Source organism: Gymnogyps californianus, chromosome 3 (assembly GCF_018139145.2).
Source record: "Gymnogyps californianus isolate 813 chromosome 3, ASM1813914v2, whole genome shotgun sequence".
NCBI lineage: Eukaryota > Metazoa > Chordata > Aves > Accipitriformes > Cathartidae > Gymnogyps > Gymnogyps californianus.
The window spans coordinates 53,107,992-53,125,292 of record NC_059473.1 but is presented as its reverse complement, the minus strand read 5'-3'; the positions used below and the strand labels follow the sequence as shown (position 1 = coordinate 53,125,292).

The 17,301-nt window shown below is 42.4% G+C and overlaps 1 protein-coding gene across 1 annotated transcript in view; it reads left to right on the top strand.

Moving 5' to 3' along the window:
• FNDC1 (fibronectin type III domain containing 1) overlaps positions 1-17,301 on the top strand; it is a 46,998-nt gene that overhangs the window by 8,729 nt on the left and 20,968 nt on the right. Inside the window, exons 6-13 of the mRNA XM_050894860.1 lie at positions 1,285-1,473; positions 2,276-4,651; positions 6,053-6,168; positions 7,813-7,924; positions 8,895-9,275; positions 10,284-10,286; positions 13,998-14,063; positions 16,024-16,185. Of these exons, the coding sequence (XP_050750817.1) occupies positions 1,285-1,473; positions 2,276-4,651; positions 6,053-6,168; positions 7,813-7,924; positions 8,895-9,275; positions 10,284-10,286; positions 13,998-14,063; positions 16,024-16,185 (3,405 nt within the window). The remainder of the gene's footprint in view (positions 1-1,284; positions 1,474-2,275; positions 4,652-6,052; positions 6,169-7,812; positions 7,925-8,894; positions 9,276-10,283; positions 10,287-13,997; positions 14,064-16,023; positions 16,186-17,301) is intronic.

The following is a 17,301-nucleotide window of genomic DNA, read 5'->3' as shown; positions in this document are numbered from 1 at the left end:
CCAGGCATTAATTTTACCTACTGGCCTGTAGATTACAGCTAAAAACCCTCTAAGCAAAGACTCAGCTGGAAACACTTATATTTGACTGCAGTAATATTGTTTCCAAGGTTAAAGTAAGTGCTTTGATGTTTTCATGGGGATGCCCTTCAGGCTCCAGCACTGCTGAGGAATGAGTATATGGCCTTTGGAGCTGGTAGAGTTTCACCACAGTGGACTGGCAGAGCTGCTTTTGCATGACTAGGGTCTTAAAGTACCATGCAATTATAGCTGTGTCAAGGCTCTGTTGGGAATGTAGGATAAGAAAGTAATTAATAGTAATGAATAATGTCACCTGATTTTAATACTGATGTCTTGAACGATAATTATGTGAATACACCATTTTGTTCTTCTTCCAAATAATTTCTGTGGGAAAGAAAATTTTTTAACATTCTTGTTTGCTGTGGACATAGCTACAGTCAGCAATGCAGTTGTGTTTTGTCCACCATTGTGAGCAAGTTATGTTTTGGAAGAATATTCTCTGGATCATGTGTTGTTGATTGCAAATATCTTGGTAGCTAATCAGTAAGTCCAAAATTTCTCTTTCTCTTGGGAAGTCTAAAATCTGCTCATGGTTCGTCAGCCATAATACCACGGGTATTCTGATTGTAGCGATCTGTGCTACCTAACATTTGCACAGTCTTTCAGACTAGATTTCCAGAAATAGTAGGACAGTGCATATTTTCCTGGCAGTGTTCATACATGTTTTGTGTCTCCAGTGCATTTTCTCTTTGTAGGTTTCCTCTGTTATTTCTGATTTAGGGCAGTTGATTTTTTCAGAGGACTCATTTTTTTCCCTTTATTAGTTGGTGTCCAGAAACAAAAAAATATCTCCTGGTGCAGCACACCAAACCACGCAGTAGTTGGTGCTGTAACTTTCTCATGTCCCCCACACCTTCTTTGGAGGCGCGCATGGCTGTCGTCCGGCTCCTCTTGGTGACTACTCTGATGGCCATTGTTGCTTATGTATTTTTACAAAGGTATAGCTAACATGTTCTGTCTCAGTCATTAGGTCATTGATGTGATTTGATTTTGTCTGTTGAGATGAACAAACATTCAACTTACCTACATAGATATGTATATATATATTTCTCATGTCTTTATACTCCAGCTGTTGACTCGGCGTGCATTGCTAGTGTATTAATTTTAGTAATGCACGTTCTAATTCATCCTACCCATACAGTCTGTCCGCTGGAAACAGGACTGTTTTCAGTTTCCTCCTTCCAACCGTCTGCCAAATCATTTCAGAATACATTCTTTCATACGCCCCGGCTCTCAAGCCATTTGGAGCAAAGTCCATCACCTACTCTGGAGCTACAACATCAGCCATAATAGATGGTCTGCAGGCCGGGGAGCGCTATATTTTCAAAATTCGGGCAGCAAACAGGAAGGGACCAGGTCCTCAGTCTAAAGCCTTCAGTGTCGCCATCCCATCAGGTGAGCACCAAGCCATGTACCGATTGTGTAGTCTGCCCGTTCTTGCCTTGCTCCCAGTTATGTTAATTCTTACTGACTTACCTTCCTCTGCACTCCATCTAACCCGTGGGATTTTACTTCCTCAATACTGTTTCTGTTAGTTCTTTTCATCACTATGTTGTCCAAAGAGATGCTTGTAGATAAGCGTTTGTCACTCTGCAGCATGTAAAAGGACATTTTATGGACATTTTAACATCTTAAAAAAATGCATACCATACTCTATTATTTCCTGCATGAAAACACTATGTGCTTTTGTTTTCCAAAGGCCAAAGAATACAATGCTTTGGGTCTTTGGTTGCACTATTCCTGACAAATCCTGCTCTTAAAAGTCACTTAAGAGTGGCTTACTCAGATACTACTCCTTGCGTTTGCTTCTGGCCAAAAAGATGCTGTTTCGGGGACAGAAGATTTGCTGAGTTAAGTAAAAATGTGGGCCTCAGATGGGATAATGCAGCACCATGCCATCAACATGACTAAGCTCTGCTGAAGATTTGGTTTCACTGATAGGATGTCGCAGTCCCTGCTTTTAGATATTTGGTTTTAATTGCTCTAAGTTTTACCCAAGGTACAATAATTCCACATAGGTACCTTCCTATAAACCAAAACTTACTCAGCCAGACTCCACAGGCTGGTTAATACAGAAATAATTATTGTCTCATATTCTCATAAGTTGTTTTGTTCTTGCTACCTGGCTGGTTTCTTCTCTTGGTCAGTTTTTTGTGCTTCTTCTATTGTTGTGAATAAACACTTTTTTTCCCCCCAGCTGCTCATGAGGATTCAGTTCCTCAGCAACAAACAAATATTCAAGATAATTCAGAGGCTAAAAAAACTGGGAATGCTGGCTCATCTCCTTCTCAAACATCTTCTGTTTCTTCAAAAGTCCAGCCATCACTTTCCTCTAAGCAGTCGTCTGTTCGTTCACCTAATGTTAGTGATAAAAAGAGTCTTCTTTCTGAATATAAGAATAAAATCTTGACTCGAGGGGTCCTAAGTAAATCTCAGTTACCTTCTAGAAAGACAGGAGAGCTGGAACCTGATCTCCAGTCCACTGAGGTGACAGATGATCGCGATTCCTCCCAAGAAGCTGCAACGACACCACCAAAAGCCCAGGATCAGAGGAGGAATGTTAGACCCTTGTCCCCTAGTCGGCCAGTCCACCCTGTCCTTGCCTCAGGGAGGGCCTCTGTTCGAACCCACGCATCAGAGGTGTCACGGCAGACGAGCACAGAGAAACGTGAGCCACCAGCACTGTTACCATCGTCAGCACAACACTCTTCTGCCTCGTCTGTTCCTAAATACACAGATAATGAAACAAAGCAACTGAAGCAAAGTAACACTAATGTGCCTTCTAAAACCTCTTCCCATCCTCTGCCTGCCAAAAATAATGATCTTGTGGGTAATGTGGAAGGAAAGCCAGACCCCATGCTGGTGAAAGTGCCTTCTGAAACTTCAGAGCCTAGTCGCCTGGCTTTGCCATCAAATCGGCAGTCTGCTATCTCTCATGAGGTTGTCCCAAGCCATCCCAGTAGGTCTGGCTCTCTAGGTCATTCACATCAACCCTCTTCCAAATCAGCAGATTCCCATGCTCGTGATGATAGCCATAATGAGTTTGACAGTGAAGAAGCAGAGGACAGAGCAGGACAGCCCAGTTCTAGGTCACAGCAAACAAGGCTTCCCTCAGGCTCCAGTTCTCACACATGGAAGGATTCGAAATTAGCTGCGGTGGCAGTCTCATCAAGGTCTGCTGTTTCTGCTCACACTTCACCTCACTCTCGCTCCTCCACCAGCGCCAAATCCGATGGAAGGGATGTTGATAAGAATTATAGGGAGGACTCACAAGATGCAAACCCCTTATTTCCTTCTCTACCCTCTTCCAGGCAGTCTTCTTCAGCAATCTATTCCAAGAGAAGAAATCCTCAGGTCGATTCTGATTCTCACCTCAGAGAGACACATGGTGAAAAGTTGCCCCGCTCTGACTCAGAAGAACAACGAAGTCGAGCAGCTGCTCCAGAAAAGCATTCTCTTTTGCAGTCTTCTCTTTCCAAACATAAGCCTGAAGAGCAGGACAGTCGAGAGGTAAAAGAAGTGCTTGCTCGATCAAAACCAAGTGTATCTTTGCCTAAAAAGACATTCCCCTCTCATCTTCCATTGGAGAAGACCTCCCACTCAGAGCCTCCACAGAGGGCACAAACCAGTCCTTCCTTACTGCATTCAAGGGGCCGGCGCCTCCCGTCTCATGTCTCATCCCAGAGTAACGAAGAATTGCAGGAGAATGATGATGAGGATGTAACAGGAGGCAGTGACAGAGCAAGCAGCCGCTCTGTGTTTCCTAAAGAGGTGTCTTCTTCTAGGGGATTACCTGCATCTTTCTCTCAGGGAAGCTCAAGTTCATCTCTATCAAAGCAACAGCAGCCAAGTTCTCAGGTACCTTCCTACAAACCAAAACTTACTCGGCCAGACTCCAGCTCTGCCAGTGATACAGCAAAAGACAACCAGTATAATGCAAGGTTGTCATCCACTTCTTCGAGACAAGCTCGTCCTTCATTACCTACTCGCTCAAGGGTCGCTACAAGAACAGTGTCCCAAACAGAGAAAAAATACGGCCTGTTGCCCTCAAAAATGTCCAAAGCTGAACTTCCTCGAAAAGTTCCTTCGTCCTCTTCATCTATATCTCGTCAGTCAGTTTCTAATGAAGAGGACGATTATTACAGTGAATATGATCAGAAAGAAGTGGAACAGAAGCCCACAGCTTTGGCAGCAGAATGGTCCCCTTCTATTTCTAGAGGTAACAAAAACACATATGAAGACACTACTAGCAATAAAAGGAAATCTATGGACACTCTTCTACCTCACAAAGTAAGCTCTGAAGAGGAAGAGAAGGAAAAAACTCCAACATTAAAAATATCTTCTCCCGAATCACCAGGAAGCTCTGCCATAGCATCACGGATTACTCAGTCCTCTAACAAGCATACCCCATCTAAACCAAGCTTCGTCTGGCCACGTTCTTCTGCATCTACCACCACACACACTGTTTCTCCAACAGTTTCTTCTTCCACTTTGTCCCCTCGCCAGCGGCTATCGAACTCCAGGCTACGGAGCCCTTCCCAACGGCAATTTGTTAGACCTCCTTATAGACAAGGTATCTTGTCTTTGTCGTAGTAATCTCACTGAATTGTGTTTTTCCTAAGATCAGCAGTTAGATGGAAAGTCCTCCATCAGAATGCAGGTTCAGTTACTTAGTATAAGGTATTACTTTTTATTTTGCTGGTTCTCAGTGAGCCCAGTTCTTGAGGATGTTGCCTAATTGGTGTAATGTGGTGCCCCAGACCTTTGGTCCTGTGGTCTGATCTGCACAGGATCCAGTGATCCACAGGGAAGATGACAGAGTTAGGTATTAAATTGGAAAAAGGGCTATGTTCCTTATTGAGCAATGACTTCACTGAATGCTCACTGAAAGCACATTTGTACTCAGAATATGACAACCTCTCAGGTATATTGCTCTTCGTCATATGGATTACTAAAAGGCTTTTGTAGGTTATATAGTGCTACCCTTGCCCATGCCTAGGCAGTAAGGTGTTGCCTCATGCTGTCCTGGCATTCTGTTTTCTTTTATTAATTTTTAAGCCACTTTCCTCTTTTTTCTAAGTGACAGCTCAGGGTTGCACATTCCTGTTGAGCACTGCTCACATCACAGTCAGGCCCTCTAATACCTTTATGGCTGTGATTTACGCCAAATGTTAGAGGCTTGCTTTCTGGCAGAGTATCTGCTGACCCTGGGTAGTGGAACAGAAGGTCCACTACACGTCAAGGTGTGTGACCTATGGATTCCCCGTGTCACCTATGGAGAATCCCAGACAGTCTCAGTGACTTTGCTAGGTAGAAATATTTTTTCTCCCTCCAATGCATGGACTCAGAATAGTATTGAGTGACCTGAGTGTTTTAGTACATACCTCCTATGCTATATGTAGATAACAATATTTTGTTCAATGTGGCCTCACTGTTATACAGTGAGGACCATGCAGCTGGGCTATTGTATTTGCTATGCTTTAGTCAGACTCGGTATTGTGTAGAGGTCCACTAGCTTGCAGAGCTTTAAGATGGGAGTGGACCTTAAATAGTACCATGGAGGATGAGATATATGGCCTGAAAGAATAACGGATTTCTCTGCGGAGGTTGTATACCAGCTTACTGCTAGCCATGCAAGTGGGAAGTTAATAGCCGAGGAGCGTTCAGTTAATATTTTCTTAAAAAAAAACAGGGAATAAAGAGGCCAAATAAACATGGTAGAAACAAACCATGAGTGTTTCACCTCTTCAGAAGAAACCATTTCAGATGCTTGTGTCAGCTGCGGGGATCTGACAGTGTCACACCAGTTGCTCCAAGCAGAAATGAAATGCCTGGTTTGGCAAGCGTGGTGAGGGCTCTTTCTGCTCTCATTTATGTCCAGATCGGTCAGAAAATGCATTTCTTTGCATTTTAGAATGTGGTTTGTAGGTTGCAGAGCTCTCTTCAGGATAGTGTGTTTTCTTCTCTGTTTCAGGTTACAATGGCAGACCTAATCTTACAACGAAAAATGGAAATGGAAAAATAATACCTGGTAATAATGGAAAACCAAGTGGACAGAGAGTAATCAATGGCCCTCAAGGAACAAAGTGGGTAGGGTGACCTTCTTTCCAAATTCAAGATGCTTTGGCCTTTTATGGTACTTAGATTTTCATTAAGAAAAGAAAGGAGAACAGTGCCCTCAGTCAATGAAGCTGTAAAGTGAGGTTATACTTAGCGATCTAGTTTCCACTGTTCCATTGAAATCTAATGACAAATTCTGCATTTCATTACTTGAACATTTTAAATGTCTGATTTAAAGCCTGATGGCTTCAATTTTCAACTATAGCATTACTCCCATAAATTTAGTGAAACATTTTTTCCTCAAAGTCAGTGGGACTTACGCTCCCCAGTGACTCAGGGCTTGTCTGCTGTGCAACGTGAGTGGGAACTGCCTGGGATAGCTGCTGTGAAAGATGTGTTCAGCAATGCTTCTCCCAGACTCACGCTCCAGGGAGAAGCTCATGAGCAAGAGTATCGAAATGTAAAGTTACTCCATAAGTGTCACAATGCTTTAAATGCACATACGTAGGTATCTTTAAGCATTTTGCCATTTGTACAGACATGTTTCCAGTGGTATTTTCAGAAGAGCTCAGATGCCATTGATAGGAGAGCCCCGCTAGGTGCCTGCGTGCCCAGACTTTGTCTTTTAAAGACATTTATTTTATGGCCACTTCAATCTTGCCATTTGCATCAGAGGAATATAAAAAGGTGCATCAGGTATGTCACATTCAAGGGAGGCATTTTGAAAAGCATGCCCAAACCCCTTTAAATAGACTCCAGAAAGTGGGCTAGAAAGGTCCTCGGGAGGCTGTGGGGCCTCTCTCTCTACTCCACGAGAGGAGGGCATGCTGCAAGCAGGACGAACACCTTGTAAAGCAAGAGGATCTATGTCAACATCTGAGGCCTGGAGGGCTTCAGAGACTGCGCTCATGATCTACTGTCCCTCCTGCTACAGTCTTTTCCCCAGCACCAAATGTAAGTCTGTCTTGCTGACCTGGAACTGCTGCTCATATCCTTTTCCCAGTTTCCTCTCAGCACTTAACACCTTTTGCATTTTTGTGTTCTGTGGCTCAGTGTCTGTTACCTCAGGTTAAAACAGCATACAGTTCAGCTATTTTGGGTTGAAATAATAGCAACGAGGACTGGATTTTAACTGCAGTTACCTCTTGAATTCAATCCAAGCTTTCAGACAGATTTGTTTTATGAGACAGAGGCTTTTCTTCAGTCTCCTACCGCAATTAAAATCTTAGCTACTTTGTTTTCACTGCTGTTTCAATCTAAATTAACTAGTTTAATTTTTCCTTTTTTTTTGATTAGTAGACATACTTTTAAATCCCATCTTCAAAAGGACTCAGGGTTATACTGAAATCAGTATTACAGGAATCCACCTTAGGAGTTGCACAGCCCAAGAAAATCAAGGGAGTTGCTCCTTTGCACGTGAGAGCTATAGTAGGTGATATGAATATGGTTGTTGTGCAACTCTGGAGCCCAGCTCCTGGGGATTTGCTTTCTTCAGTAGTGATTTTTCAGGGATTACTATACAATTAGTGACTCACTTTTAAAAGTCTGTGCGTGTTGTAGCTATTCCTGAACATCACACTTAGCATCTTAATTTCCCCAGGATTTCTGTTGCTGTGAAATTTCATTTCACCCCCTCTTGTATTAGCTAAACTTGAGTCCATCTATTGCTTTTAGATTGTAGATCTTGACCGAGGGCTAGTGTTAAATGTTGAAGGAAAATACCTCCAAGATTCCCAAGGCAACCCTCTCCGAGTGAAATTAGGAGGGGATGGACGTACAATTGTTGGTAAGTGACAGCTTCCTTCCTACAGAAACAAATCTACAGTTTTTGTGCACATGGTACAAGTCTTTGAGCTGTTGAATGCTTCAGGCATCCCCAGGTCCCATGCAAGCCATTTGGAGTTGCTTGTACCTCAGGTCTCCATCAGGCAGTCAGCACATTGCAGGACCTGGGGAGACTTTGAGGCATCCTGTGGGGCTCCAGAGTATGAGGCAGCAAGAATCACCCAAGTCCATCTCACTTGTATCAGCATTAGAAAGGACTGCAGAACTGAGACAGAATAAGGATTGATGCTTGTTTCTATCTTTGTAGACATAGAAATAATTATTTCCCACCACTAGCACTGTATCAGCCATATGTATGTGATTATTTTATTTTTTCTTCTGAAACTGACTACAAATAGTAAAAAACCCCTGTGTGTGATCTGTGAAAACACTGCTGTTTGCATATCAGTCCACCTGTACAGATCTCTTGAATGCAAATTCAGTGCCTGCTGTTAAACTGGTTCCCATGAATATTTGCAGTATCCAGAATTTGGCACAAAAGTTTATCTGCAGTGACAGCATCTCACCAGCTCATCCCAGTTTTTCCTTGCACATGTTTGACAGTAGGGAGCAGAATATGGATTTATCATACCTTTCATCAACAATTACGAGACTGACTTAGATTAAACGCAGGCACTGTCTGCACATTGTGATTCTGAAGTGAAACCTCCCTGCAGTCTTCCCAAGAAGTGTTTATCAAACAGCTGATAAAAGTGAATACCACTGTGGTTTATCTGAGGTTCTTCTGAACCATTTTCCAGCTTCCTTCGCCATGGCTCTTTCCTAGACAACAACCTTCTTTGTCAGCTTCATTACAGGAGGCTGTAGTCACACTCTCAGTGCTCTTGTGGTATCTACTGTTGATAAATACCATGCTATAAGCCTGAAATGGATTAGTGGTGAGATTTTTTGGTTTTGTTCTTCTCTCCTAGATGAAAAGGGTGCCCCAATGGTGAGTCCTGATGGATTACCTTTGTTTGGACATGGCAGGTTTAGTAAACCTGTAGCAAGTGCACAAGATAAACCAATCATAAGCCTTGGAGGGAAACCTCTCATTGGTCTTGAAATGATTAAGAAAACAACCACTCCCTCAACTACTACTACAACAATACCCCCAACAACTACCACAACAACTACTACAACCACTACAACAACTGTTGCTACAACTACCACCACCACTCCTGAACCAACCACCACTGAGCCACCCACTGAGAAACCACCCCCAACCTGTCCTCCAGGCACCTATGGACAGTATGATGATGAGGGCAACTTGCTGTTGGGGTTCGATGGCCTGCCAGAGTGCAATGCAGAAGGTAACTTCCTTTTGTGCTGTTTGAACTTCTTTGGTTGTGCTCTTTGTACAGTGCAGTTACACAAATGTAAAGCAGGAAAGAATCTGCCTCTGAAGATTTTGGTCCATGTGATAAGGTAGGAGCTGAGATTAGAGCAGCTGAAGAAGGGTTTGGGTGTTAAATGGTTTTTCATTGGAAAATGTCAACTTTCCCCAAAGCTGAAGTTTTTCGTGGAAATACGTTGATTTCAGCAACATTCTTACCTTATCTTGTCACATATATTCACGCACATGAGCACAAGTATAGGCAGTAATTTTGTGGTCAAAGCACTCACGTATAAGGAAGTCCTCACTCCAGTTCAGGCCAGGGAAGGACCTGAAGGCACTATACATTTTGTCTATTTTGTGTTCATTTCTCACAATAAATTCTGAAAAGCCTCTCTTTTGAGCCATGATGGAACCAGCTTTTGCAAAATGAGATTCCTGTTCTCTTGCCAGCCCTCAGAGATAGAGATTGTCTAGCAGGAATGTAGCACAGCACGGATTAATCTGGGGAAAGACAACCCTGGCTCTGCACAATAAGGCAGGGAGTTGTACACTAATTTCTTTCTTATCTGAAAATATAAAACAGTGTCAGTGCATGTCATTATTTCCCTGTTGCAGTTATATAAGCTTAGGAGATGGTGCCAAACTGAAATCCAAAGTAAACAAATATAAATGCACTAGAGTCTTTGGGCATTGAGCCTGTTCCTACCACGTTTTACCCTTTCATCACCTGAATGTTGCATTGCAAACCAGTTAGCTGCTTATTTTGCAAGACCAGATCAGGGAGCACCATGGTAGTCCTTATCCTTTCCCTTTGTAGGTAATCCCCAACTCAGTCTACAAAAGTAGCAGCATGGCCATAACCTAAACAACAGGTTGGCAGTCAGACATCTGCCAACTGCAGCAGCCAGTTGTAATGAGTAATGAACCCCCCTTACCTTTCCCCCATACACCTGTATCTCTGAAGCCAAAGTAGATTTACAAGTAGGTCGTGTAACCATGGCCTAGGAAGCTGAACTATCACTTTGAAGAGTGCAGAGCGATGAAAAGATGTGGCTTCAGCAACTCACAGTGAGTCTAAGGATGGCATCTTTGGAAAGGATCTCAGAAGCAGAAGACTGAAAATTCCCTTACGAGCTACCTTGGGTAAGTAATGAGTCAGAGATGTTAGTGCCTTGTGCAGGTGGAATTACAATGTTTTGTAGTATTAATATTTATCTAACAATTAGCCCCATGTTTGACAGTGTGTATTTATAGAAGTGTGCTTGCATATGTACATATGCATGGATGTGTACACACACAAATATATGTATATAAAAATGACCATCATCGTTAAATATTTATTTGAAGATTTTTGGTTTTCCCTTCGGCACTTTCATTGTTCTTAACTGTATTTACAAAAGTGTTACAAATATTGTTGTATATGGTCACCCTGGTATTTTCAAAGTTGCCTAAAGGGGACCATGATTTTTGGTAGAGTTAGAGTCCCTCCCACTCCCACCAGCTCCTTTTGCTTACCTTAAATGTTGCTTATGTCCTGTAATGTTTCCTCTCTTTGGCCTGTGCTATTTGATACCTGAAGGACCTCTTCTGAGAATACATATTATAAGAACAGTAAGACTTCATGAAATATGGCTGGGGTTAATCTGAGCATAGGCTCCAGAAGCTGAACAACAAAAAGCTTTGCAGTATTATTTTTAGCAGAGTTGTGGGCTGGGGAATTTTCATGTGATTTTATGAACGTTTAAAAACATTCTGCTGGGTTTTTTTGCCTACTACCAGATGGGCTTGCTGAATCCTTGAACTTTGTTAGAGGCATGAATGAAAACTAGTTTTTTACACAGGCTGCGTGTTCAATGAGAATGGCCCTTAAGTCACTCCTAAACTGTCTGGCATTTTGACAGTATGTCTGCAAACATATCACAGTGGAAGACTGAAAGGACAAGACGGTGCTGGATTTCTACTTCTTACCTGCCGTATAGCTTGAGCAATATTAGTCCCTACCTGGCAATTATGAAAGTTTCTCTGAAGAGTAATTTTAGTATTTTCTTGATCTTCTCCCCCCCCTTTTTTTTTTTTGGCATCCTGGTGACCTGCCTCAACATTTGACAAATGCAGCAAAACAACCTGCCTGTTCCACAGAGGAACTTACTTGAAAAGAAAGCATCTTTGTAGTATTTATTTAATGATGGCTGTTTTTGTTTAACAAGTGCAGTGTCTATTTCAAGAGAGATAAACAACTGCTACTTGAACTATCAAAACATTTAATGCAGTTTTCCCTTGACCATTTCCAAATCATATTTTTATGTTGTCTTTCCCTTTAATCCGAGTCTGGAAAATCCTCCAGATCATTTAATGAAATACTTTTTCTGCCAAAGTTTGATATTTGTTGCTAAGTGCTTTACTCACAAACAGCTGGGGGCTGCAAGCGCCAAAACCCACCGCCAAACGTTCTACTTAAGCTTTGGCAAATTCGCGTACTCTCTGGCAGGATTTTTGCTCGGCCCAGCAGAATTTATTGTCAACATTTCACTAGATTCAGCAGTCTTTAACTTTCAAGAAGGAGTTTGGCCACACAAGCGTGATTTGTCAGTGAAATCAGCTAAACTTTTTTCATGAACTCACAAGGAGAAAAAAGGTGGAGTCTTAACCACGTTATATGTGATAAAATCAAGTGATGGTTGCACAGTCCACTGTCCTTACAGATGCCAAAAGACTACGGCAAGCGGTCATAGCAAGACTTAGCCTCATTTGGTACAGGCAGGGTTCACTAAAGAGCTGCAGCAAAGGGTGATGAAGCAAGCTGGAGAACTGCTGGTGTACGTACAGAAAATTGTAAAGTGAGAGGTCTTTTGGGAAGTACCCTTATTGTCGCCGTGCCACAGCTAATGCTAAAGAAGCACAGACAGTGAAGTAGAAGAGACTGAACAAGTGAAAAATAGAAAATAAAATTTGTTTTTGCTGGATTGTACGTAGGCCAAAGGCTGACTAGCTAATAGGTGTGAATGAGTTGAAATCTGCCCATGAAGGACCAAATTTCTGCATATCTGAGCCTCTTGTTTACTTGGATGTAGTCAAAGGTAGGTGCATACATTATAGATGTTGGTTGATGCTGGCCAACTGTGGTGAGAAGATCTGCAGAATTCAGCAAAGGATCTACTTTGTCACTGACTACCCTCAGAGAATTCAAATGGCTTCCAAGTGGATGATCTCCTGAAGAGTGGCTGCAGAAGTCTACCATGAGAAAATGTCAGATTTTGCTATATGAAAGTCTGACGAGAATTAACCCATTTCCTGTGTTTTCAAAGCTTATTTGGCATTAAAATCACTACTGTCTATTTAAAAGAAACTTACTGTAGTAGTCTTGTACAATAATTGTTGGTTCTAAATAAAAAAACCCTGCAAAATGAAAATGTATCATTCAGATTATATTTGTGAACTATTCGACATTGGCAGTTGAAATTTTGCATTGTTTGTATTACTGGCTTAGTAAAAATAACGTTGTTGCTTTCATATCAAGTGTAACAAGAACATTACCAGTTTCTGTGTAGTATCCTGAGCTGTCTTTCTCTTGTCTTTGTTCACACACGGGCCTCCCCAGCCCCAGCATTTCATTGAAGACTTCTCACTGTACCTGCAGTGGGTTCCAGCACAATGCTTTTGCTTTGTTTGCATTGCTTTTCATGGCTAATCTGAGCTTCGTGTACTCTTTGGCTTCCCTGAATAACATGTGGAGAAATGCATTTCTCAGAGCGTGTAGGGAAGCCTCCAGGATTCGCAAGATGAGGTACTTGATGGTTGATGTACCTTGTGCTAGATACATGACCTGCAGAGATATTGAGATAATATGCAGGGATAGGCATCTGGGAAGTCTGTGGGTGCATTTGCATTGGGTTTTGGGGTGGATCGGGAGAGTGTTTTTGATGTGCACCTCACAATCATCTCTTCTTACTATACTTTTGTTTGCATCATGGAGCAATCCCGGTGTGCACAAACTGAATTCCTGTTGGATGAAACAAAAGCAGAAGCAGTGCTTCAGGATGGCACGTGTGTGCCGCAACCTGTAATTGGCATTCAGTCCACAGGATCAGACTAGAGCTAGTGCAAAGTAAAACCCCAGAAAATCCAGCACCAATTACTTCATTCTACAAATCTATTCCTTTTGGGCTGCATTACTTGCTAGCATAGACACAGTCTGTAAATGTCATGGCTCTGTGGGTGGTTTGATTTTTATTCCCACGCAAAACTATTTGAATAGAAATTTTCAGTTTATTTGAATTGCTTGGTTGTTTTTTTGCATATAAATTTCTCACATTTGCTGCTCCTGAGACTACAAAACGTTGTCAAATCCTGACCTGAGTGTTACGTGGTTGCTGGCAGCCTGCCTTTGCTCCAGAGCTGCTGAGGCCCGGGGCAGAGCTCCTGGAACGTGCATTACTCTCAATTTTGAGTAGCAGCCCTGAACCCATTTTCCCCCAGCAAAACTCCTGGCTACTGCAGTTAGCTACTCATCTGCTATTCTAAATATGCAGAGCAGACTGTCACTGTGTTATCTGCAAACTAGGCAGTTATCTCATTTCTTTACAAATCAACCAGCTAAAGATTTTTATTTTAAACTTTATTCCAGAAGTATTTTACTAGGAGGGTGGGGATGAGACCGTTGAATTCTTACAGCATTTTTTTCTTTCTCTTTCAACAGATACGTTCTCAGGACTGGATTCAGATGTGACAGCAACTCCAGAGGCATATGTGATATATGATGATGGTACTGTTTAACTGTAAAAGTCTATTGCAGGTGGCATGTTTGGGGTTGTTTTTTTCCCTGTCTGCTTTCTTTGGAATTGGGTTCGAGGGGGCAGGTTGGTGAATGGGAGCTTAAGTAAGCAGTGGTGAGCTGGAAAAGCTTTCCAGAGTCCTGCGTCACATGTGAAGAGCAAGGGTGCAAAGGCAACTGTTTCTGGACATGAAAGTCCCTTTCTATCAGTCCTGCAATCTAACAGGAACCTGTTGTGGAAATAGATTATGTTCAGAGCTGGGTCATACAGTTACTGCTTCAATCCTAGATTTACTTTCTCTGGTACAACTTCTAACTCCAGCCCAGTCAAAGTCAATGAACTCTTTTAAAATAGAAAATCCAAATAACATCTGAGCCCTGGAAACTTGAAATACCCTAGTGAGTTTTTAGCACTCTACAGCACTGTGAATATATTTTTTTGGTCTTTTTTTTTTGATGTGTAGTCTGCATTGAGACTATAAAACATGCTCATACTGAATGAGATCACCTACATATAAAATAATTAATCTGCTGAATTCATGTGGAATTCAAATCAAAGAGATTTGAAATCAGATAAAAGGAGAAGAGGGAAAGATTTTTGCAGTTATATTCATGCCATCTTGATATTATAATCCAGGACACACAAAACTTAGCTGAAGAGGAAGCCTCAAGTCCCAGCATTTAATTGTAAGTTTGCACAGGGAATGCAAATTTTCAATTACTGGAACTAGCATTCTCTTTCTGCCATCAGTGACTTCTGATGTTCTGCTCCTTTTAATCCTCAGATTCCTGCTCCTACCCCCACATATTAAAGCGGATAAGTACAGACCTCTGTTAAACTCAAAGCTTTGTAGTAGAATTTATGGCTCTAGAATAATAAAAGTTTTTTTCTTTGTGGATGTAGTGCTGGGATATTAAGTCAAACCAACAACAACAGAAAAGCATTTAGAAAGAGAGTGCAGCAGCTGAGAGGAAGATATCATAGACTTTTGTGCTTTTTATTCTGATCACTTCATATTGAGGCCAAGATTTAGAATGTGGGGAGGGGAGGATGAACTAAAAACTGCACAAGTCCTGCATCCCATGTTCCTTCCATCCCCATGAAAGCAGAATATCCTCAGTGCACAGGTCTTTTGCCAGGCCTCCCCTTAGGTGCAGGTCACTTGCAGAAAACAAATGCTTTAGCAGTTTAAGCAGAAGACATTCAAAGCCATGAGCCGAGTCCCACAGCCTGTATGAGGACACAGCAGGGATGCCAAATGCTTCTTTGCCTTCATTTTGTGTGTCAATCTGGTAGCGCAGTAGCTTTTCAAAGAGCACTGGATTTAATAGGACTGAATATCAAGGAGGACTGAATATCAGGAGATTCATGTGGGCCAGTTTGCTTTCCCTCATGGCCCTAATGGGACCACAAACGGCAGGTACAAGACTCCACACCTCTTAAGTTGCAGGAATGTTTAAAAGCAGTATGAACCAGCTCTAGCATTTTAGAATAATAACACAGTTTTCTTAAAAAGCCATTTTTTCACTCCCTTATCTCCTTCCTTTGGCATCTGAGGGCTGTGGCCAGGGATTCAATTACTGTGCTGTCTTCTTTTGGGGGTTGTGAGGGGAGGTGGCAAATGAAGCACGTTCAGGATATTGCTGTATGAATACATTTGTTTATTGTCATCCTTTTTACCTGTGTGAGCGAGGTCTAAATCAGCAACGACACTAGTATTCTAAGGCAAAGACTTTGTGCTTGCTGTCCATCAGTTTGGTAGAAACCCTTGCAAGGCTGAAGTGTGACCAACGCTGACTTAGAGGCCCGTAAGGAGTGTGCAGCAGCTAGGGCAAGGGTGTGTGGCACTCCTTTGGGACAGTGGCTGGTGACAGAAATGTTTCCCTTCTTGTAGTTAAGCCAAAATAACATGAAGCAAGCTAACATTTTCATCTTATGTTTCCTCTGAAGACTATGAGTTTTTTGAGAGCACTTTGCCACCAACCACCACCACTGTCACCACCACCACGGCTTCTACAACAACAGAATTGGAAGTTGTCTATCCTGAGACTAGTGTTGTTGGCACCGGCCCTGTGTCAGAATATGATATTGCTGGGAAGAAACGGTTTACTGGTAAGGATGTCCTTTGGTTTATGTAGCTTACTACTTGTGCTGCAAAGAACTCTTGTTCTAGCAAGGTCAGCTCTTAAGCTGAGACCATTGCACAAATACGTCCAACAGACTAGTGTGTGGTCCTTGTAAGGACCGCCACCTGGGAAACCCAAACAGCAGTACTTTGCTCATAGCTTCGAAGCTTGCATGTCTATGTGTGGACCCACACCGATTTTGTTGAAGCAATGCAAACCTCTTTGTACTCTTGCAGTGTAAGTAAGTGCTCTGCTTTGTATTCTGCATTGTGTTCGGTTTAGCTGAAGTCAGTAAGAAAGCAAGAGCATCTACTCTGGTGCTCAGTTCAGCTCAACTGCATTATTTTAAGTTCACACCAGTAGTTCAATCAGTGCAAGTCTCCATGTAGGTGTGAGTCTTCCTCTGAGGGACCTAATTCTTTTCCACTGACCCCAGTGATTTCACCCACCTTGCACAAGCTTGTGTGTCAAAGGTGTGCTTCAAAGTCAAGGAGTGAATGTTATTTTGGATATGAACTTTCCAAAAAGTAAAACCAATAGAGATAAATTTGACTTTGCTATTCGTATCTTTGCTCTGTATAAGGAACTTGGTGAAGGAACCCCCAATACATTGACATGAGCCATGAGGCTGGCTCCTGTGTACGTGAGCCATTCAAGTGTGTAGGTAGGTGTTGCAGCTCTGACTTCAGAGCTGCTCTGCTCCTTTGTCAGAGAAGCAGCTGGGGGCCAGACCAGAGGGATTTGGAGGTGGTAGGGCACTGCATTACAGCCTCCACCCCAGACTGGTGACCCCCCCGCAGCCCTTTACACACCTCTGGCATTTGAACTGAGGTCAGGTCAGCTGCTGGCTCACCTGGCATTTCAGATGGGAGTTCAGGGGATGGAGAGTCAGCTTTGACTCATGTCTTGTCTTCCCTTTCAATATCCACAAGCTTCACGTGGGTTAGAGTAGAGCTCTGCTGCTGGAGTAAAAGATTTGGTTTTATATATGCCAAGACTTTTTCCAGTGCATCTTCAGTTTCCCTGTCCAAACAATTTCATGATGTTTCTATTCAGCTCTCTCACTGACAGTGCTTCTTGATTCATTTAGCTGGAGAGGCTA